This window comes from Alosa alosa, chromosome 14 (assembly GCF_017589495.1).
Source record: "Alosa alosa isolate M-15738 ecotype Scorff River chromosome 14, AALO_Geno_1.1, whole genome shotgun sequence".
NCBI lineage: Eukaryota > Metazoa > Chordata > Actinopteri > Clupeiformes > Clupeidae > Alosa > Alosa alosa.
In genome coordinates this window covers 15,423,497-15,447,836 of record NC_063202.1, presented here as the reverse complement: position 1 = coordinate 15,447,836, position 24,340 = coordinate 15,423,497, and the positions used below count along the sequence as shown (strand labels likewise).

Below are 24,340 nucleotides of genomic sequence, written 5' to 3'. Positions count from 1 at the left end.
GGCCATGACTGAATGAGTTTAGCTAAACCAATTGGCCAGCTATCGATTTATTGCTATATGTTATTTCCTTAATGTAAGCATTTGGGGCTTTTCAACCCACTGTGCAAACAGGCTGCTCAAAGTGGGCCACTGCTGGGTATCACCATATGGAGCCGCGCTTCACAGTCAGCTGAAGCCGGCTTCACACCACCAGTCTCATTAGTGGAACCAGAGCACAAGCAAACAGGCGCAAGCGCAGCCACCTCTCCAAAGGGCCTCCGGCACCCCAGCATATGAATTATTAACACACAACCGCAGTACAACATCCTGTCGCTTTAAGGTACCTGACCGGCAGGACCATGGACACAGACCACATCTCTCTCTCTCTCTCTCTCTCTCTCTCTCTCTCTCTCTCTCTCTCTCTCTCTCTCTCTCCATCTCTCTCTATCTTCATCTCTCTCTATCTTCATCTCTCCCTTTATCTGTCTGTCTCCTTTTGTCTTTCTTTCTGTCTCTCCTCTCTCCATCTCTCTCTATATTTTTCTCTCTCACTCTCTCTCCATTTCTCTTTCTTTGTTTCTCCCCCCTCTCTCTCTTTTCTCTTTCTCTCTCTCTATCTCATCTCTCTCTGTTTCCAGTGTGTATTGCTCAGAGGAAGGAGAGGGTAATTACAGAGGGGAATTTGGTCTTCTCCTACTCAGATGCTCAGACTCGCCTGCCATTGCCTGTCTCTGCCATGATTGCTCACCATAGCAACAGGCTCCATGGGTAGGCAGGGCCGGCAGAGGAGTGCTTCCAGATGAAGAGTTCAGCTCGTGGTGATTGGTCACCGGGGCAGGGAACCACATTAGCCACAGCAACCCCAGGCATGGCGAACAGGAGCTCACGCTGTGCAGGAGAAAATGGACAAGCCGACCAACACCTCCACACCTGCATTATACGTGCTTCACCACAACAACACAAAACAATGGACCGATTTTACAATCCTTTCAAAATCAAGGGAGTGTAGTTTGTAAAACAACATGAGAGGGCTATTACACTGCATAGTATTGCTTGTACATTGATTATTGTTTTATTGCTTAGTATTGCATAGTATTGCTTGTACATTGCTTATACTGTATTACTGCCTATTGTTTGATGTAAGGATTACTGTATTACTGCTTATCGAAGGTGCTGTGTGGGAGAACTGGGGTGCAAGTGACATCCAAGCCACATCCGGGTTAAGTAGTCACAAGGAGCAGGGTTTAATTCCAAACAACGCTCCTGTCTCTCTCTCCATCTCATGTCAGTCTCTACTGTCCTACGCAATTACAGGCAAAAGCCCCAAAAACAGACTTTTAAAAAGGTGCTGTGTGCTGGCTTAGAAATAGGATGTGAAGAAACAACTGCAAATTAACCACACATGAACAACAGAGCACTCATACTCCGACGGGGCTTAAAAGGTAGTGGAGCATTTCACAGCCACATGACAAACTGCTGAAGCGGAGTCAATTATAATGGGGGAAAAAACAACACACAATCGGCGGTACCAAGGAACAAGCAAACAAATTGACCTTTGAAATAAGAGCCCTCCAATTAAAGGACAGAGAACCTGGTGTTCTTCCTGCTCTCCCAGGGTCAGAGGGTCTTTCAGAGTGAATAATGGACTTATTGTCTCCCCGATCACAGCCTCCAGCAGCCAGACCTCAAACATGACACCTCACATAAAAAGCAGGAGTGATTACGGTGGATATGCCACAAGATGCTAAACGGTATGTCTTTGAGGACAAGAAACGTGGACCTGTCACAAGCACCTCCTGACCCAACCTAATAATAAACCCTACATGTTTTACAGCTCCTCTGTCCAATAAGACTCTGGATGTGTCCAGTTTGAATGCGTGGCATAACCATAGCACATAGCATAGGTAGGCCTATGGTGATTATCAGTGGTGGACGAAGTACACAAATCCTGTACTTGAGTGAAAGTAGAGATACACATGGTCAAATGTTACTCCAGGAAAAGTAAAAGTCCTCCTTTTACATTATAAAAGTACTTGCCTTCAAATGTACTTAAGTATCGAAAGTAAAAGTCCTGAAATGTATTATGACTAGTTGCATTTACTATTGTTGAAATGATTCGGCACAGACATAGGCATTCAATGAGTCTTTCTCCTCCATTCAAGGACAAAATCAGCTAATAATTGTTATATGTAGAAAGAACTAAAAACAAACTAATGTGATATCTTAGATACTTCAAAGTAACCACATTTTTCTTTGTTAAATGCTTTATACTTTCGGACCAAATCAAGATGTTCCCTTTTGTGTTTGATAGTGTCAGATTGTCTATCATTTGCTCGATGGCGTCAAGAGGCTAGTTATGGTAACATCAATATTGTGAAAAGGGGTCAATAAGGTACATTAAATAGTGGATATGACAATAACATAGGTTAGGCAACACCATTATTTAAAGCCTACTGTAGCTCGCTTAATAGAAAATATACATGTAAGTACACATGTATTTGGACAGTCTTTTTTTTTCAAAAGGAACTTCAGCTGTCACAAAATGTAGTGGAGTAAAAAGTAAGATATTTGGCCTCGAAATGTACTGGAGTAAAAGTAAAAAGTTTAACAAAATTGAAATACTCAAGTAAAGTACAGATACATGAAAAAGCGACTTAAGTACAGTAATTGAGTAAATGTACTCAAGTAATGTTCACCACTGGTGATTATATTATTTCCCAAAGACACATGTCCATATCACCATCCCATACCACATACCATGAATATGACCCTTGGGGTTCACTTGCATGTAGTGACTATTTCATCAGACACTTGGCTACATCACCTCCATGTTTCAGTGTCACGCTGTTGCTCTGTCGTAAAAACCCAGAGGGAAGAGCCCGAATCTGGGGGCCGATCAGGCTTTACGGAGTGATAAAGGTAAGCTGAACTAAACTTAGCCAATCGTCCAAATGTGGAGCACAGATATCAATAGCCTCTAATGGCTGGCTGCCTTACTGGCTGAGGATGGTCTGATGTTTTCCTTTCCCAATGGCCCAGGCGATGGGAAGGAGAGTGGCCCCTGGGAAATCTACGGAAACCGAGTCCCTCACAGCTCGATTCAGCAGTGCAATTACACCCTTTCACCTAACCACTGCAGCAGGATGGTAGAGAGCACAGGAGGGATAGGTTTTGATGCATCCAGTAGTGCTTTATAACCAAACTGTTCATTGATAATAGGGTTTGTGTGTGTGTGTGTATGTGTGGTGGGGTTTCAGATACAAGTAGGGCACTAATCTATGCAAAAAAAGCTGGAGCTTCTCAATTCAGTCTCTGTCCAGCTCCATCTGACAGCTGACTGACAGGGCTGTAGTCTAGTGTGAAAAGACTCTTCTGATCTTCCCTGGCTCTAGGGACAGCATTTGCTCTCAAAGCCTGACTGACTAAAAAGATTAATTATTCCACTTCCATATGGCGTGCTTAAGGCACCATTACATTGTTATCACAGACAAGAGCAGATTATCAGTGAGTTTTATATTTAATGAAGCCTCCAGCTGCAGTGCAGACAGATGTAGCAGACATCAGCTTCAGCATAGCATAGCACACAGCCATCATGCTGCCAGCACAGCATAGCACACTGCCATGGGGAAACCTGTCAGAGCTTCAGGAGGGATGCGTCCTTGAAATCACTGAACTATCAACCCTTCAAGTTCAAGTGCACTTCTGGATCTTAGCTTGTTTGAGTAATGCTGGTAAAGTACCTATGATATACATTATGTCAATCACCACAAAATATCAAGATGAGTAAAATGAGACTTTACTTTTAACTTTTTTTCTCCCTCAAGGTTTATTCAAATGATGAGCCATCTACCTGACAAGACATTCATTTAAATAATTGCAGGCCTGTTGGAGTTTCAGGATAGATATAAAGACATTATTTAAAATGATTGAAGTTTTGGCTCACCTCTTGACAAAAGAAGAAAAAAAAACTGCCCTAAGAGATAGTATCATTCAAGTGCTTTATAAGTTACTGGTGGAAGCAGTTGTCACATCATAGAAGTTGGTTAGGAGTAAGCACATGCACAGACCTCTGACTGATATAAAGAAATCCAAAACAACGCTACTGAAAACAACACCACAAGCAGGGTCAAGCAAGGTGAAGTAGATCTGTCAGCCTCCAACACCCTTTATCATCCAACACTCAACACCCATTATCATCCAACACTCAACACCCTTTATCATTATCATCCAACACTCAACACCCTTTATCATCAAACACTCAACACCCTTTACCATCCAACACTTAACACCCTTTATAATCCAACACTCAACACCCTTTACCATCCAACACTTAACACCCTTTATAATCCAACACTCAACACCCTTTACCATCCAACACTCAACACCCTTTATAATCCAACACTCAACACCCGTTGTAATCCAACACTCAACACCCTTTATCATCCAACACTTAACACCCTTTATAATCCAACACTCAACACCCTTTACCATCCAACACTTAACACCCTTTATAATCCAACACTCAACACCCTTTATAATCCAACACTCAACACCCTTTGTCATCCAACCTTCATCACTCTTTATCATTATCATTCAACACCCAACTGACCACATTACTCCAATTCTTAAAGAGAAACTTGGCAGGATTTTCCCCTCTGCTGGAGAAATTGTGCATTATGCTATTTCAAACTGTGGGAAAAGGTAACAATAAAGCACATGGATTTGTTTACAAGCTAGCAAACGGTTAGCATAAGTTTGGCAGAACTACAGTATGTGGATCTTACAAGGTAAGAAACACGATTTAAAACTAGTTTCTTGTTTCTCACTTCTCTTTCCAGGACGGTAGTCTCAATGTTGCAAGGTTGGTTTTCCGCCTGAGGACGCTAGGCGCAGCGGGGAAAGTCACCATTTTCACCAGAACAGGTCATTTAACCATCCAAATGATTTCTAAACGGGTTTATTACGTTGAAATAGTTGCCAAGTTCCCCTTTAAGTCCTTGCACTGGCTTCCAGTAAGTCACAGAATTTACTTTAGAGCACTACTGCTTGTTTATAAATCAGTAAATAGAGCAGGACCTATCAGACATGCTTCAGCAGTACACACCTTCTTGTCCTCTCAGGTCTCAGGCGAAAAACTTGTTAATAAAACCTGCTGTTAGAACTTAACATGGTGAAGCTTTTAGCTGCTATGCGGCTCAGCTCTGGAATCAACTCGATGACATCAAAAATGCCCCAACTGTAGCCAGTTTTAACATTCTGAATCTGCCTTGAAAATTATTCTACCTTGTGTCTTTTATTTTGTCTTTTTAATCATTCTTTATTTTTACATAATTTTACCTTGTACGTTTTATGTTTTCTTTTTTATTATGATCTCAACACTCAACACCCTTTATCATCAAACACTCAACATCCTTTATCGTCAAACACTCAACACCCTTTATCTTCCAACACTCAACACCCTTTATCATCAAACACTCAACACCCTATTTCATCCAACACTCAACACTCTTTATCATCCAACACTCATCACTTTTTACCGTCCAACACTCACCACTCTACACTCTTTATCATCCAACACTCATCATCCTTTGCCATCCAACACTCATCATCCTTTGCCATCCAACACTCACCACCCTATGCATCCACCACAGACTGAGAATCAGAATTAGGATGTGGAGGTGTTTTACAGCTACAGGAGGTGTTTTACAGCTACAGTTGAAGCTAAGCTGTGCCTAAATCCCGATCACAATTAAGTAATCAACAAGTTCATGGGGCTGTATGGGGCCTCTCCTCCTCCTCCTCCTCTTCCCTCTGAACCTTCAGTCTGCTCTGAGCTCCAGCATTCGCCTGAAATGGTCCAGCATTCACACTACTGCCTGTGTCGCATCAAGGCCAAAGCCAGAGTCACGTCCAGCATCCACAAAGAGCCGCCACGCACACAGTACCTGAGTGAGTACCACTCTCTCTCTTTCTCTCTCTCTCTCTCTCTCTCTCTCTCTCAATCTTTCTCGCTTTTTCTCTCTCACTCTCTTCGAGCTATGAAGAGACCGGGTAGTGGGAGTTGGGCAGAGGTCGCAGAAGTCGCTGTGGTTCCTGAGGAGGGTCAGTGAGAGAGCTCAGGAAGGAGCTGAGCATGCAGGTAAGCTCCACCACCACCCCTTACACTGGGTAAATAATTAAAGGCCAATAAGCTATTTGCCGTGCAGGAGCTAGATATGGTGTCTATTAAAATGTATGACACACAACCTCTGGCATAATTGAATAACCAGATTAATCCATTTCATTTGTCCTTTATCAATTTATGTCCATAAAAAAAGAACTTTCATATAAAAATGACAAATGAATGTGATATTCTGTACATTATAGAATTGTTCATTTAGTCTAGAATTGTACCATGAATATCAGAGAGCTCTGACCTATTACTGATAATTGCTTCAAATGACATTTCTGATAATTACAAAGAATAGCTGCAATTGCTACCTCTCGGTACTCTGCCATTATATCCAATATTGTGGGACAGGCAGTCAGATGCTTACACTGGCATAAACAGCTATTCTCACCTGAGGACACAAACCTGGGCTTTATAACTTTTTGCGTGGGTGAAATGATTCATGTATAGTTTTATAAGTACATGAACATGACAAGAGGGCAAAGGTCACAATCGACAACAACTCTCGGTAGTCTTTCAACAGACCAGGCAGCAAAACTTCAACCATCCAACAGCATCTTTTACAGTTACATATGCATGCTACACGCATGGACACAAATACACACACACACACAGACAAACACTGGCACACACACACAAGCCCCACACACACACACACACACACACACACACACACACACACACACACACACAAATAGACACCCCTACATAAACATGTCTCTCTGAGCACAACTTCATAATAACAGTGTTCAGCATTTGGGAGGCAGGCAAGCGTTAAAGAAATGTAGAGGAAGGCAAAGCTGTGTGAAAATGTTTCTTAAAATATACACCAGGTTGCAAGTATAATGCTCAAACCACCTTAATTCCTCTTACCAGTGAGCCAAAGAGAGTGCTTAAGAAACTATACACATTCAAATGTTCACATATTAACAGTTGGATCAACTATAGATTGTTTTTTATTGATTTAAACAGAGAAGTCTTCATTACCTGACTCTTCACTGTATATTTCTGCTTTCACTAAAAACCAAATATTTTTTTTTATCTTAAGTATTTCTTGTCTTATCTTATCTAAAAGCGCCATCAACCACATAGTAGACAGAAAGGAATACAGAGGCTATCTCCTCAAAGGCAGTTACATCATTTATATCATCCTGAAGGCACTTATATCATCCTGAAGCAACGCAGACGAACATAAGGTCTGAAGTGAGGTGAGATTCCGGCGTCTCTTCTGAACCAGATGTGGAGTTGAGTTCACATCCTCCTCTGAGTCTAATTACTCCTACTGCTTCTGGTACACACACTTACAGTTCTCCTACTCCTCTCAAACACACACACAGAGTTATCATCTTTCTCTCCTCTCAAACACACACACACACACAGTTATCCTCCTCCCCTCTCAAACAAGCACACACACACACACACACAGTTATCCTCCTCCCCTCTCAAACAAGCACACACACACACACACACGCACACACAAACCCAGTTCTCCTTATCATCTTCTCTCAAACAAACACACACACACACACACACAGTTCTCCTTATCCTCTCCTCTCATACTCAACACTTGGCAAACAGCCTGCTGCTGCTCCTCTCACTTCAGCCTCAGTACGAGACGAGAAGCAGGAGCGTGTGAAGAGCCAACACACTTCACCATCTCTGCTAATTTCTTTTCACAAACAGGAGTGCTGTCGCCGGCAAACTATTTCACACAACAAGAGGAAGGTCGGAAGCTCTCTATCTCTCTCTCTCTCTCAGGAATTGGTGTAATAATCGGTTTCCAAAATGCCTGCACCTGTAAGTGCTAGAAAGTGTGTCATTCACAGCTGCACGCCTCTGGGATTTTCAAAGCTGGAAAGTAAAGGCTGCAACCTCAGATTCTATCAAAAACCCTATCCAAACAGGTTGGCCTTTGATTCTTCTGGCACGTCAGAAAAAAAGAGAATTGCCTCAGAATACTTCTCTTCCCTTTCAGTATATATATCTAAATATGGACTTGCCATGGACTTTTATGGATTTTCATGTACCATTTCCTCAAGCAAACGTATGCCGAATGCAAATTCAGAGGTTTGCTGTCAGAAGCATCATACATAGGCCTAGTGACTGTGTCATCTCATTATGACCCCCTCCGCACAGCAAGCTCGTTGCTCCCCTGACTGAAACCCTGGCGCTAAGTGCTAAGTGGGAGTACACATTAGCCTTTAGCCTCATCATGTCAGAGTAACAAGAAATCCTCCCCTGCATAAATAAAAGCGGTGGCAAGTTAGCTAACAGGCTAATTATGACAGAAGAGACTAATGATTTTTACCAGCACACATGCTCCTGCAAATGGCTAGGGTGGGTGAAAATGACGGTCAAAGTCATACAAGTAATTTAATTCGATAGAGATAGATAGATAGATAGATAGATACTTTATTGATCCCCAAGGGGAAATTCAGGGGGTCTCAGTAGCATACAGATATCACACACAACATGCACTTACAGCAGAAATGGTAAATATAAGTATAAGCATAAACATATAACCAAACTCCACTGTACAATAGAGACAGTAGGAGATAAGAAAAACTAACAAAACAAAATACTAAATATACTATATAAATTAAATGTAAAAAATCCAGTCTGCTTGAGGGTGATCAAGCATGAGACGCTTGTAGTGACAGGGCCTGTAGTTCTGTGTGCATGGTGAGGTGCTCAAGAGAGTGAGTGTCATGGTGAAGGTGCAAAAGTAGTCCAACAGTAGTCCTGTAGTTCTGTGTGTATGGTAAGGTGCTCAAGAGAGTGAGTGACATGGTGAAGGTGCAAAAAGTAGTCCAACAGTAGTCCTTCCAATTCATTAGTCTTTCAGCAATTATAAACATCTACATTGTAAGAACAGTATTTCACAGAGAGAATAGTCCACTGTACAGCACAGATGTGACTATGAAACCGTAATCTACAGTTTCAAATCATTTCATAAGGACAAATCAGACAGATATAGCCTGAGAGTAGACATATTTTAAGAAAAGCAAAGGTGTGTGTGCATGTGTGTGTGTGTGTGTGTGTGTGTTTGTGTGTGTGTGTGTGTGTGTGTGTGTGTGTCAGGGCTGGAAATTAACCTCTTAAAATGTGAACATCTACCAGCTGCTGACAAATAAATGTTAAAATTCACTAGCCCCTCAATAGTAAATCCTAGTAGCCTAAAGCAGAGACTTTCTAATAAGGAGACACAGCACTCAAAAAATACTCCATAGAAATGCATGGGGTTAGTTTGTAACATCAATATGGCAGTTGTCTACACATATCCCGCCCCTTCCGCGGCAAAAAAAATGTTGACACGTGAATACATTGTGCCAATCATGTGGTGTGTTGTGAATACATCGTGCCAATCATGTGTTGTGAGCTTGCCGCTGGAGCCAGGTTGGTGTCGTGAAGCCTTGCGCACGCGCATTTCTGCCCGAAATAAATGCCCGTTGTCACAAACACCTTGGCTCAAAAGGGAATGGACATAGGGAGACTGACACTGTTGGATAACGTTTAAATAATAATCATAAAATGATTTACAAATACAGCGGGGAAAATAAATATTGAACACGTCAACATTTTTTTCAGTATGTTCAAGTATACTTCCAGTGAGGCTATTTGCATGACATTTTCACCAGACATTAGTATTAACTTAGGTAATCCACACATATAAAAAAATCCAAACGTTAATGTTCATAAGTAGAGTTATGTGTAAAAAAGTGGAATGCCACAGAAAAAAAGTATTGAACACGCCTAATGAAATTTCTTAAATACTTTGTGGAAAACCCTTTATTTGTAATGACAGCTTCAAGGCATTTCCTCTATGACGAAACTAATCAGTCGCAGTATTCAGGTGTGATTTTGGCCCATTCTTTTAAACAGATAGACTTTTGAAGATTGAAGATTTTCAAATATTGAAGATTCCAGGGGTCCCTCTTGTAAATCCTGATCTTTAGGTAACTTCCAAAACTGTTCAATTGGATTTAAGTCAGGGCCTGAATTTCCTTTCTCTGAAACCAATTGAGAGTTTCCTTTGCTGAATGCTTTGGATTATTGTCCTGCTGGAAGGTCTAGCCATGTCTCATCCTCATTGTTCTGGTGGATGGCAAGATTCTCCCAGAAAAAATGGCTCCATTCATCATTTCTTCAACTGTATGAAGTCTGCCAGTACCATGAGATGAAAAACAGCCCCACACCGTGATGCCTCCACCTCCAAACTTCACTGTTGGTATGGTATTTTTAGGGTGATGCACAGTGCCATTTCTCCTCCAAATATGGTGTGTAGTATGACATCCAAAGAGTTAAATTTTGCTCTCACCTGACCAGAATACATTCTCTTAGTATTTCATAGGCTTGTCCAAATGTTGTGTAGCAAACTTTCAATGAGCTTCAACATGTTTTTCTTCAGTAATAGAGTCTTCAGTAATGAACCTGCTGCCTCCAAGTCTTTCTGGAGTGGTCCTTGGCTCTTAGGCTACACTTCTGACTATCCTTCTGACTTCCTGGTCAGAAATCTTGTGAGGAGATCCTGTGCATGGCCGATTGATGATGCAGTGATGTTCCTTCCACTTGCAGATAATGGCTCCAATACTGCTTACTGGATGATTCTGAAGTTTTGAAATGCATCTGTAAACAGTTCCATTGATATGTTTTGCAACAATAATGTTGCAAAGGTCTTGGAAGAGCTCTTTGCTTTTACCCATCATGACATGTTTCTTGTGTGACAACTTGGTAACGAAAAACCTTTTTATAGCTCATCAATATGTACTAACCCAGCTTACATTAATTTGCACAGATAGGAGGGATAATTACTCTCTAACTATGTATAGATTCCAGCTCGTTCCTTGCCATTCCTTGCCTTTGTGTACTTCTTGTGGACTTTTTCCCTGTGCCATTCCACGTTTTTACTCATAACTCTACTTAGGGACATTAATGTTTGGATTTTTTAATATGTGTGGATTACCTAAGTTAATTCTAATGTCTGTAGAAAATGTTATGCGAGCATAGCATCTCTGGAAGTATACTTACTGAAAAAAATGTTGACGTGTTCAATATTTATTTTCCCCGCTGTATGTAAGTCAGTAAGTGAAGAGCAACAAAAGATAACATAAAGTATCATGCGCATCAGCAATGTGTAGGCTATGTGTAGTGCATAAAGAAAAGGCAATCTGAACAGCCGCAGCCAGCTCTCAGCAGCGTCAAGCCAGGACAGAGAGGCCGAACGAGGCCACAGGACACAGGCTTTATTCTGGAGTCCATTGACACGGAGCCACGCCCCTCATTAACAAGAGACCACTGAACCCTCCAGCTCCTCCTGCAGGTCGAAAGACAGACATGACAAACAGGAACAATATGCCTAGTGCTCAGAGGTACCATAAAGGCAAAGGGAGGAAAAGGCGTTAACACCTCACGGCACGGCAAAGCCGGGGCGTCACACCGTTAAGTTCCCAAAAAGCGTTACAATATGGCCGCTGAGTGGAGGGACTTGCCTGAAAGGCCTAAAGCATGCCCACACACAGACAATCTCACCAATCTCCACGTCCAGCCTCAGAGAAGCTCTCATCCACCCCCTCAAGTGCGACTCTCGCTCCCTACCCCCTCACAGCGATGTCTGTGCGATCGCACCAATCTTCACATCCAGCCTCCACCTCGGAGTTACAGGTACAGGTACAGAAAAGCTCTCCTCCACCCCCTCAAGTGTGACTCTCCCTCCTTGCCCCCTCACGGCGGTGAGATCTCACCAATCTCCACATCCAGCCTCCACCCCGGAGTTATGGTTACGGTTACAGAAAAGCTCCTCCACCCCCTTCAGGTGTGACCCCCCCCCCCTTGCGCCCTCCAGCCTCCCTATGGGTTATGGAGCTACGCACACAGCAGCTCAGCCAGCACTGCACATCCCTGTAGCAGAGAGAGCTCCACAGAATTACACTACAGGATTCAGCAGCGTGACATCACCAACATCCGGCACATACAGCATAATATACAGCACATCACATTAGAGCATTTATCTACTGTTATAATCTATTTATAACAGACTGCCTCCTCTGTTTTGGTGGTGAGTGAGTTCATTGATTTGATGGAGGCACAGGGTCATAGCACTCTCCTGAAGATGTCTGTACGTTCCAATGGGGACTCTGTTGAGAGACCAACCTACACCACCGATAAATAAGCCAAGTCTGCCCACATGAAATTACAGGCTTTGTTTCATAGATTCTCTTGTATGGCCTGTGTTCATTTCAATCCATGACACATTTTAAATATGCATTACATCTGTCGATGTTGTGGGCCATGTCATTAAACAAAATGTGTGATAATGAATTACCATAACTTTCTTGACCCTTTGAGAACAGAGTAATGTAGGTGGGAGTCGGTCAGGGAGGTGTCCAAACCCAGAGCCGGTGGACAAAGGTTAGCTTCTACAGTCTGTATAACCTTTAGTATCCCATGCCTGTTTTAATGATTTTAACTTTTTATAATGTCATGGAAACCTCCACTTTGTCAAGTTTAATTAAATAAGTAACATCACGCCCTAGAAAAAAAGCTTTTCCATACCTCAGATATGAGTATGAAATTCTGTGATCTGTGATATCTTGTTTCTATATTTCGTGGATATGTTAATAAACTGCATATTCTAAATGCCGCTACTGTGCCAAAAATACTCTCTGCTTCATTTAGAGAACGGGAAATGGTCCTTCCTCAGAGTGTGGCTATGGACATAAAGTGCCAGCACCATCCCATTTACACTGGCTCAGCACCTACAGTAAGAGCCATCATGACAACAGCACAGGAAATGGTCCTTCCTCAGCGTGTGGCTTTGGACATAAAGTGCCATGCCATTTACACTGGCAGAACCTGAGCAGAGCCGTCATGACGACAGTACATCCCAGCGGAGGCACTGCCTCTACCCATTCTCAGAGCCTGAAGAGCATTTGGAAAGTGACAAAGTACATAATGCCTTAAGAGCATTTGGAAAGTGACAAAGTACATAATGGTCTTTCAATCAGCAGATAACTGCATGAATACAGACACTTCCTACGGCCAATTATTCCTACCACGTGTCAGTCTAATTTAAATCAAATCCATTTGAAAGCAATTCCCATTTCTGCGCTATTTATAAAATGTATGTTTTTGCAGCCAACCTGTTGGTGCATTTCATTACTGAGACACGTTGTGTCCTTGCTTAAAACACATTTGGGCTGTACACTGCGTCTCTTCACCTCCCATGCTGCAATGCAAAGTGGCGCTGATGTTCGTCAGCATCCCTGAGTGCTACCACGCGGCCTCCATTCACAGCTTTATTATGGAGATGTCTCTCTTAGCATCAGAATGAAGCACAAACACCTTTGTCACACACTCTGTCGAGATCAAATTACTCTCGTCTATGACACAGCAGTAGCAGGAATAGAAAGGTCTCCTATAATCATGCTGACGGCGTATGCAGATAAGACCGGCATCCCAACTAATCGAGGCAATAATTGAGACTGAATCATTCCATTAGTAAATTTGGGGGCTAGCAAGGTCAGTGGACGAATCATTTGTGCCTATTTTTCACCCTTTGGGATGCTGAATGCGGTGGGTGGCCACATGCCAGAAACTGCTGGGCTCTTGTACTGTATTTGGATACTGCAGCTGTGATATTAGGAAGTCTTGTGGGGACTAACTTGTACAGTAAGATGGGGATATATGACTTAATAAAAACTGTGCACAGTGTCCTCGGGTCTGCGGGAGCTGGAGGTATAAAACCTGAGAGTCATTTGGTTTTGTAGGAAGCGGAATAAAAACAAAACCATCTCTAATTCTCACGATTATTCAAAATAATAAATTTAAGAGAGGGATAACCTAATTAGTCCATGAGCCACAGGGGGTCGTCACTACCACTTGGGGGGGCAAATTCTCTCTATATTTTTCTGAAAGCTACATACTGTATCTCTGGAGTATAAAATGGTATGATAGCAAGTTGGATCTTGTAGCTTTGTGGCTGTACAGGCCTTCAAAGTTGACCTCTGATTTGAAAAAAAAAAGGAAATTCCGCCTATTGGCTTTTGTTGTTAAAACACTCATAAGAGCCTAGAAAATAATCAAAATCTTATTATTACTGATGCAAATGTGGTGTTTGATGTTGGCATACATATTTTGACTCATTATGTGATTTTGCTCTTCATTTTGGTTGATTAAATTCAAGATTTATGGGCAAAAAAAAGCTAATTTGAGTTATGTTATGGCAATACCTGAATGCAGACCTTATTGATCATTACTATTCTACCCTCCTTACTTTCAATTGCGAGTTGAAATTAATGTTAAATGATGACATACATAGGTCTGCAGTACAAATGTTTTTTAAATTGTAGCTGAAACGAGTACAAAGGATCTTTAATCTATTCATTGAATTTATCGTCAGAACAGGAGCACAGAGGATGCCATCTCTATGGCACTTCACTCTGCCCTGTCCCACCTTGACAATAGCAACACCTATGTAAGAATGCTGTTCATTGACTTCAGCTCAGCGTTCAACTCAATCATCCCCTCCAAACTGATCACCAAACTCAGTGAACTGGGCATCAATACCTCCCTCTGTAACTGGATTCTGGACTACTTGTATTGCATTCATTGTGTCTACACTTTAGATAAATAAGTTTGTTTTTTCTTTTATCACATACACATATATTGGTAGATGTTTTTTCTTTCCCTTGACATGTTTCGACGTATACTTCCATCTTCATCAGAAGGTCACACGGTGGAGTAGTGTGACGCGTTTTTATCAGCTGATGTTGTTACGGAGGTGTGATCCACCTGTCAGTTTTTTGACAGGTGGATCACATACTATTGTAATGTTACTGTTTCTGCACTACAATGGTACTGTTACCACACTGCACATAGTTGTACATACTGTACATATCTTTCTATATGGTTCATACTAAATATCCATATTTATTCAGTTTTTCTGTAATATATTCTTTTAATACACTGCATATATCTATATTGTTCTTACTACTACTATAATGGTACCGCCACTACATTGCACATACCTGTACATGTTGTTCATACATTGTTCATATTACAGTACATAGCCATATTTATTCTGCTCTTAACTGCTAATACACTGCACATATTTATATTTAATTTATGCTACTCTAAACCACCTTCTGCAAAATAACTGTATACTACTGTCTACACTATATTTCTTGTCTTGTCTATGCACCACCTGCCTATATTGTGTACAGTATATCACATTGCACTTTTCTGCTTTTTTGCACTTCTGGTTAGACGCAAACTGCATTTTGTTGTCTCTGTACTTGTTCTCTGCACAATGACAATAAAGCTAAATCTAATCTAATTTAATCTAAAAAATTATCTGCCTCTGCTTTGCCTCTTTACGGACCATGCTATGAATAGCAGCAGCAATGTCTGCATAAGTTGAGACATTGTTATTGACCTTCTGGACCAGAGACATTCCATCAATGTCTCTGGTGTATTATATTCATCTGGAAGATTATCTGATAGTGATGCAAGTTTCTGCAAATGCTTTGCAAGTGCTGCTTTAGAGGTTTTCCTTGGGGTCCCCTCAGGTGTCGCCAAGGTCCAAGAGGGTGACAAAAGACTTCTCTCATGTCCAGTCTTTAACATGATGGTCTTGCCATGTGCCTGTGTTTTCTTTTTTGACTCATGCTCGTAATTGTCTTTAATTTTTGCTTTGTCAATGTATCATGGAATTTGTGCTTAGGTGTATCTGACTGTTGTAAATGTATGTACTTGTAGATCTTGAAAAATAGTTATTATTTCTTTTCAATGGAAATTTTAACATCAGATGAAAGACCATTTTAAGTATGATGATAATAATAATAATAATAATAATAATAATTGTACATAATGATAACAATGTGTAAAGTATGAATATTTTCACCAACCAGTTCATCTACATCTTATTGCCACATTCTTACTAGTCAAAAGTACAACTGAAATGTATAATGTAGATCATTTTAGCACCTGTGATGCAATTACCATAATTTCCCAACTATTAGCTGCAGTTTATACATTGATTTTGCAAAATTTCTTCAGCTATGAGGTTAATACACGGGGGCAGTTAATATGGTATATGGTTTTGTTTCTTTCAACTTGCATAAAACACTGTCCTGTGGCTTATACACAATACGGCTAATACACAGGAAATTACTGTATGTATTTCATGTGTCCTGGACATTATAAAATTATAATATTTATGTTAAGCTGGGTACATGTCGTGATGTGAACAATTTTCATATGGTATTCCTTGAATGTAAAGGTAATATGTGATTGGTAATCATGATGTTTTGATCTCTTGGAATATCTCTTATTAAATACTAATTTACTGAATTTTGGGGTGTTTCCGAATAGTACATTTACAAATAGTAAATAGCATAGCAATGCAGACCTATGTAATCATTTGTATTTCAAGTCTTTGCTGGGAGGTAGGAAGGTATAAATACATTGATTGATGAGGTAGTGGGCATTTCAATTAGTGCTGCAACACGTTGTGTCTCTGAAAACGTAGATTTGCTCATTATTACACATAAATCTTGAATTTTATCAACCAAAATGAAGGGCAAAATCACATAATGATTCAAAATATGTATGCCAACATCAAACACCACATATGCATCAGTAATAATGAGGTTTGGATTATTTTCTGGGCTCTTATGAGTGGTTTAACAAAAAAAAGCCAATAGGCGGAATTTCCTTTTTTCAAATCAGAGGTCAACTTTGAAGGCCTGTACAGCCACAAAGCTACAAGATTCAACTTGCTATCATACCATTTTATACTCCAGAGATATGTAGCTTTCAGAAAAATATAGTAAGAATTTGCCCCCCCAAGTGGTAGTGGCACGCCCCTTTTTGGGCCTGTGGCTCATGGACTAAATCTTTGTTTAGTCTCTTGTGAATCTTGTGATTCTTTGTTACTTCTGTTTATACTTTTATACTTTCTTATTCTTCATTTTTGCTTGTCATCAGCATATTCATTTTGAAACTGGAATGCAACTGCGTTGGATGGAATTTTTCACAGCATCTATACATCTACATACCAGTAGTTATTTTCATAGAAAATCATAACAATGGCTGTAGACCTACAACAGTTCTTAGCTGTTGTATGTTTTAAGTGTTTTAACTTAAAAATAAAACTAACAACCAAACAACTAACAGCCTATTCCTCAGGGTCTAAACTCTATCTCTGACAGAGTCTTCCCCTGTATAATAACGTGTTGCTCGCTTAATGGCAGTCGCAGCAACAAATGCTGATCAGCTAATTAAGAAGCCTCCTTTGCTTCGTCTAAACCACACTGTCACTTTGCTCTAAGAGGGCCTTGAAACGCTGACACCCACCACCCACCCACCCCCCACCACCATCTTCTGTGTGTTTCCATTCCAGTGGCGTTCCCTCTGATCACAGCGGTAATTAGAGCTGGGGGAAGAACTCGTCTCCTCATCAGACTCAACTCCAGAGTCCTCGGCTACATCACGTTAAAAACCAAAAGAGCAGGGATGAGGGGATGGGAGGGGGAGGGGGAATCACTACTTGCTAAGAAAAATGGATATTTTTCTGACACTGCCAGGGCAATTACATGGAGACGCATAAGGGGAAGCTTGGCTCTGGCAAGCAGAAGTTGTCTGAGTGAGAAAAAACAAAACAGTGGTCTCTCTCTCTCTCTCTCTCTCTCTCTCTCTCTCTCTCTAACACACACACATCTATATGTATGTATGTATGTACTGTATGTATTGTGACGGACAGGTCTTGTCCTGTCAGTGCATGGGGCAGGACTGTAGTTAGGCTGATACCCTTGCACCTGTGTTTGGGGTGGGGCTATATAAGGGGTCCCCTGTGTCTGTCATTTGGAACGTCTCTTCTTTCAAGCAGGCACCTATTTTGATTTTCTCTTGCACTTGCACTTTGCACTCTCATCTTATATAATCTCTATCTCCCTCTTTTCTTTGTTTACCCATATAGTCTCACATAGCCTACCAACGCCCTCACTGCATCCATACACACACACCACCACTCCCATTCATTTTCCCCTAGACATTTGCTATATAACCTTGTTGTCTGTGTCCCTCTTTATGTTGTGGTCTGGGAACGAACTGGCTGTTACAATTTGTATATATATATCAATGTGTGCATATATAAATATATATTAGATACATATATATAAATATATATTACACAGAGAGAGACATACTGTATCTAACAGATGTAAGGTCACACTCTTTTCAGACACTGCCTTTTTTCTTCTATTAGCCACCCAAACACACACACAATCACACACACACACACACACACACACATCCACACACACACACAAACAAACACACACACACACACACACACACACACACACACACACACACATAAACACACACAAACATAAACACACACACACACAAACACACACAGCACCACTATAATAATAATAATCATCATCCAGCCTTAAAAAGCAGCAGTCTTCCTAAACTCTATCTCTTATCTCTCAGCCAGACCTAGTAGTTATTCCATAAAGCTGCTGGAAGCAGTTGTGTCGATACCCAACATTAGCCGGGCCTCGGGGCCCAGCAGGAGAGACACCGGGGGGTTACGTAAGGTGGGAGGAAGTCTCATCATGCTTATAATCCAATCTGACGCGAGATGTTTGCACCTGCAGGTAGAGGCTTTGTTTTGCTTGCCTCCTCCTCCTGATGTCTGGTAACCACGGTAACAGGTGAAGGGTGAGTCAGTGGCGGGCAGCAGGACCGAGGGGCCAGGGCAGCAGGAGCCACCGGTGGAGATGTACCCCCCGCACTCCACTCCTCCAGGCCCCCAGGGGGTGCACATGCCAATCAAGGCCCTCTGGTGCCCATGGCAGGGTCTCCGAGCACAGATGGACGCCAGAGACCCCCTCCTCTTCCAGTGCCCTGCTGAGCTCCGCTGCCTGCTGTCTACTGGTGCCACTCATGTCTGCTGTGCAGTGTCACACACACAACCAACCAGTGCCACACAGCTCCAAAACACACACACACACACACACACACACACTCAGTGCCATACAGCATTCCTCCATCCCAAACACAAAGCCTTAACCCAAACTATCAACACAGTTTGTTTATCATGAGTCTTAGACTAATGTACTACAGTAAACAAACTGTACTGTAACATCCCCTTCAAGGCCAGACAGGAGAAGCATTTCAATGGCCTGCCACCACTACTGTAAGTATCCCTCTCTGAAACAACAAATAATAAATCAGCAAATATTCCTTGAGGAGCTACCCATAAGTTCCGATCTATACCTCTGATTGAAAATGGTGTCTCGGCACAAGGGACACTTGATAAATGTGTTAATACACTTGTGAGTGTCCATGAATCACATCTGAAGTCTGACAAAATCAACATGGCTGCTCACTGGTCCGTGCTTGGCACATCTGAAACATACAGTATTTCACAGTGAAAGCTCACTGAGGGGCAATTCAATTATAACTGAGAGCCTGTCTGCGTAATGGCGCTGGGGGGTGGCTGGGTCTCAATAGATTCGCAAACACCTCATGGCCCTGGGGGAGCTGCCAGAGCTCACAGAGATGAGTTTAAATTAATATTTTACAAGAAGACAGAACCTTTGACCCCAATCACCCCAATCTCTCTCTCTCTCTCACACGCACACACACACACACAGACAAACACACACACACACTCAGCCACACAAGCATACACACAAACACACACACCGTCTCTCTCTATATATATATGTACTTATACTCTCATACATACACACACACACACATACACATACACATACATACACACACACACACACACACACACACACACACACATATACACAGATCTCCATCCTTGGCAAGGACTTTGAGTTCCTGTAAATCTGCCGCCTGTGTGTGTGTGGGGCGCCAGTCGTTCATCTCCCCTAAGTCGATAAGGGGAGGCCAGTGTTATTTACTCCTACCCCCATAAATCCAGCTGCTTGGCCTGGGCTAGGAAGAGAGAGAGAAATGCGGGACAGACAGGCTGACCTACGTAATCAAGCCCTTAATAGCTTTGATGAACACCCCACTTATCAATAAACCAACACAAAGCCTCATAATGTTATGACATCCTCGGTCAATAGGAGACAATAAAATAGTGCTAATGTCCTGTTGCAGCTGAGATAGCTACATATTAGAGCACGGTGTCTATCTAGCAGTGCTGGGTGATCAATGAGTGTGAGACATAAACAAAAAGTGTTGAAGGAGGGAGGTCTGGGTTTCTCAATGCACAGATCTGCTTGTGTTGGCAGTCCATCAGGGCTGTGTCCATCTTTCTGCTCCTGTGCCGTGAATTGTCCTGGCCAATCTGCCATTAACCAGACCAGCTCTGACGCAAGAGAGCTGCCCTGACTGACCGCACACAAAAGACCGGCACAATACTACCCACAAATGTACCAGGCATGCACTCAGACACACACCACACACACACACACACACATATATTAACACTGGCTGATGTTTTTATTCCCACTAAATTAAAAATGGGAACTTAAAACTTCATTGGCTAAAATTATATTTATTGGCACTTTCTAAAGACTATATTCTAATATTACTGTGGTTGTTTTGCTGTAATATAGCAATTTCATTACCAACCTTTTTCCTCAAACATCTCTTGCTATCACTTACTGTTCCTCTTCTGTTTACAACCACTTGCAATCCCTTCATCGCTCTAAAACTAGTGATATTGACATCTGTGTTGTCATGTAAATGTTCTGTTTATCTGTAATGTACCCTATATCACTTGAATGTCCTTTCAAATAAAAGCTTCTTCTAAATGAATCAAAGAAATGCTCCTGCATTCTGGAGAGCTGACATTTAAATTGCTACCTGAAGATTAAATTACCTTCTCAGACCATTTTGTCTGATGAATTAGATTTGATAACATTTAATATTCTCTGAATAATACTGTTCCATGTAAACTCCTGGAATATCTGCAGAGCTACAGTCAGCTCATCCATCGTGTGTGTGTGCGTGTGTGCATCTGCTGAACACCTGTCAACCTTACCTCTCAACTTTATCTCTTGTGAACACCTCAGGGTCCAATCGCATGTTTAGGATGGTAACATGTTTAGGGTGCAGACGCAAAAGGTCTGCCAAAGGGCAGCACATAGCGCAAGCAAACACTCCAGACCTCTTCAGCCACCATGGCTGCAGATTACCAGCCCTGCACCACTGACTACTGACCACATGCATGTAGTTTAATCAGTTCCTCCTGCTTGAATCTGAATGCAAATCCTGCTCCATTTTAAATAAAGCCTGCAAGCTGCCAGCAGGGATAACTGCTTACAGAGAGAAAGAGAGAGAGAGAGAGAGAGAGAGTTAACGGGCTACCAACTGATGGATAAAATAGAAGATGACACTTGATCACCTCATCTGTTGTTTTTCAGCTTCCAGCATTCAAACTGCATGTAACAGAAACTGACATGGAAATAATTGCAATACAATATGTTGCTAGGTTGGTGTTCAACGTGCGTGCGTGCGTGCGTGCGTGCGTGCGTGCGCGTGTGTGTATCTGTGAATGTGTTTGCATGCTTGTGCATGTCACTTTGCATGTCAAGCACCTCCATCCTGGATGTAGCAGAAGACACAGTGCAGATGAGGAGAGAAGAGAGATGAGAAAATGACAGCAAGGGAGGGAAGAGGAGAGAACAGGATAAAGGGAGAAGAGCAGAAAGGGAAGACTAATTCATCACCATGAGAGAAATGAGATCCTTACTTATTTAATGATAAACCCTATCTTAGCCACAGTACCAGAGCCTCAGTAACTACTGTTACCTCCCCACATCTCCCTCTCACTAAAAACACACACACACACACACACACACACACTTCTTTCTCTTAATCCATTCCATATTTTCATTCTCCTGCAGAGTGGGGAGGGGAGCGGTGCAAGTGTGAGTGGGGAGCTGGGCATCTCACCACTGTCTCCCTGGATTATAGAACATCTTCTGAATACCAATCGCATCTTCAGTTCCACTACACGCCATCAACATACAGTAGGCTACCAGTTACAGTATGACACATGAAGAACGCCATGTTAAGCACATAGCTTTAACATGAAGCTTATTCCGGCTAGGCTGTTGGAGGAGATAGTGGGAATTTAATACAAAAGAACAGGTCATAATGCAAAGTAAAGAGACATTCGCGACTCCTCCATAACCTAATTGCCATTTGCCATTTGCGTTTGGAGATAACGTTAGACAATTAATACTTTACACTTGATTACACTAAACTCGGATGAACACCAAACAGGAGTCAAGTTAAAGGTGTTTTTTTTATTTCTCACAAAATCCAGGATAGCCTACGTCTGGTATAGTGTTTCCAAAAAACACATCTGAATAGGTTGTAATACATGTATGACAGACGCACTACTGATGTTAAAACATATCCCTGCCACAACCCTGCTAAGAAACACTTTGGACACAGTTCGGTATGTATGTCTAAAACTTTGAAGTGAACCTGGAAACTATAGTGAAATCACAGACATCATTCATTTGCCCAAGTTGTTCCCGGGTTATCGTCAAAGATTTACAGGAACACACGAGATCTGCGCTAAATCGTTTGCGCTGGATGTCAAAATATTGAACACATCAGTGAAATCAGTTACCTGACAAGTAGCCATGAGCTCATGAGTTGTAATGGCATGAAAACGAAGCTTACCTGTCATAACTCCATCGACTGTACGACATGCTCTTGTTGCTGCTGACTCCATCCATGATAGTGTCTGGACTGTCGTTGATTAAATGATGTTATACAGCGAAATAAGTCATAAATAAGCGATCTGTGTGAAGAGATGCTTTCCTCGCCTAGACGGTGGGCTGTGTTCCGAGAGTAATTTTGCTGGGTCTCTTCACATGGACTACGTTATCAATCACTGATTCCCCATGGTAAGGACTGTACCATTTAGGGGCGTTCAAGGAAACTTGCAGTTTCAGAATGACGCACAAGAAACGTTTTCCTGTACCGACAAATACCCTCGACATTCTATATGGGTATCATATTTTCAGAGTGATTGCAAGTGTAAAGGCAATATATTGAGTTTATTCAATTTATAAAATAATCTAGTTATTATTGCTAATAATGTCTGCATGTGCAAACTACAAGCGCAGATTTTAAAAGCTGCAACTGTTAAACGCTTTATTTTACACTAACGAATTAAACGAAAGGCAAAATGAATAATTGGTAAACCAACATTTTACACTCACAGTAAAAAAAAGAGAATGCAAGACACATACACAGAAATGTGTCTGCGCTTGATTCAAATAAAGCCACTGTGTGAATCTCGTAACGGTGTTGTATTATTGTGTATTGTTTGGGAAAGAAGCCTGTGCCAGGGAAAAGGGTCCTCAGTCCTACGTCTGTTTCAGACTATCTACACTCCTGAACTTTTTAATATGTGTTTGCCTCATGGCTGTATTTACAAATATTGATCTGATCCTCTCTAATCTGATTACATGTATAACAAATGTCTTATCTTGAGTAATTCCAAATAGAGACTAACTTAGATGGATCACCTGATCTGAAATGCATACTGTTTCCTAATAAGCCAGTTCTCCTTAAACATAAATTAGGTCCGAAATGGTAATACTAATTAACAAAACATCTTGAAAAACCAACCCCTTACATAAATCTGCACACCTTAACCATATGAGCACATGCAGAAAGATTTCAATACAGAATTCAGTGTTGAAGGTACAGTAGAAACTGGATATACTGGAAACTGGATAAGTATTATTGTTTATTAAGATTAAACAATCATATAGGAAATGTGATAATGTAATTCCAAAATATATATATTTGCTGTTGTCATTGATATTAGATTGTTATATATTTGATTTTAGAGACAGGACAGTGTTGCACTATGGTCCTGGGCCCACTTCCCCGAAAGCATCTTAAGCCTAAGAGCGTCGTAAAGTCCCTCTTACGAACGTCTTAAGATTTGCCGACTGTTTCCCGAAACCATCGTAGCTTAAGAGCATCGTGAAAACACTCGTAGATCTACGAGTGCTCCAGAGTACTCGTTACCGACTAAGAGCGTCTTATCAGTACTTCTGACTGAGGTCACCAACAGGACATACAGAGGAATTACAACTTAGAATACATAATCCAATTTACGTTCCCATTCTTTGTTGTGTTTACTTGTGATGAATCAGATTT

General features: G+C 41.5%; 1 protein-coding gene across 1 annotated transcript in view; it reads right to left on the bottom strand.

Annotated features, from left to right (window-relative positions):
• The window catches only part of tub (TUB bipartite transcription factor), a 90,367-nt gene extending 67,340 nt beyond the window's left edge, over positions 1-23,027 (bottom strand). The window contains exon 1 of the mRNA XM_048262474.1: positions 22,844-23,027. Within this exon, the coding sequence (XP_048118431.1) occupies positions 22,844-22,899 (56 nt within the window). The 5' untranslated portion in view covers positions 22,900-23,027. The remainder of the gene's footprint in view (positions 1-22,843) is intronic.
• Between the last annotated feature and the right edge of the window lie 1,313 nt (positions 23,028-24,340).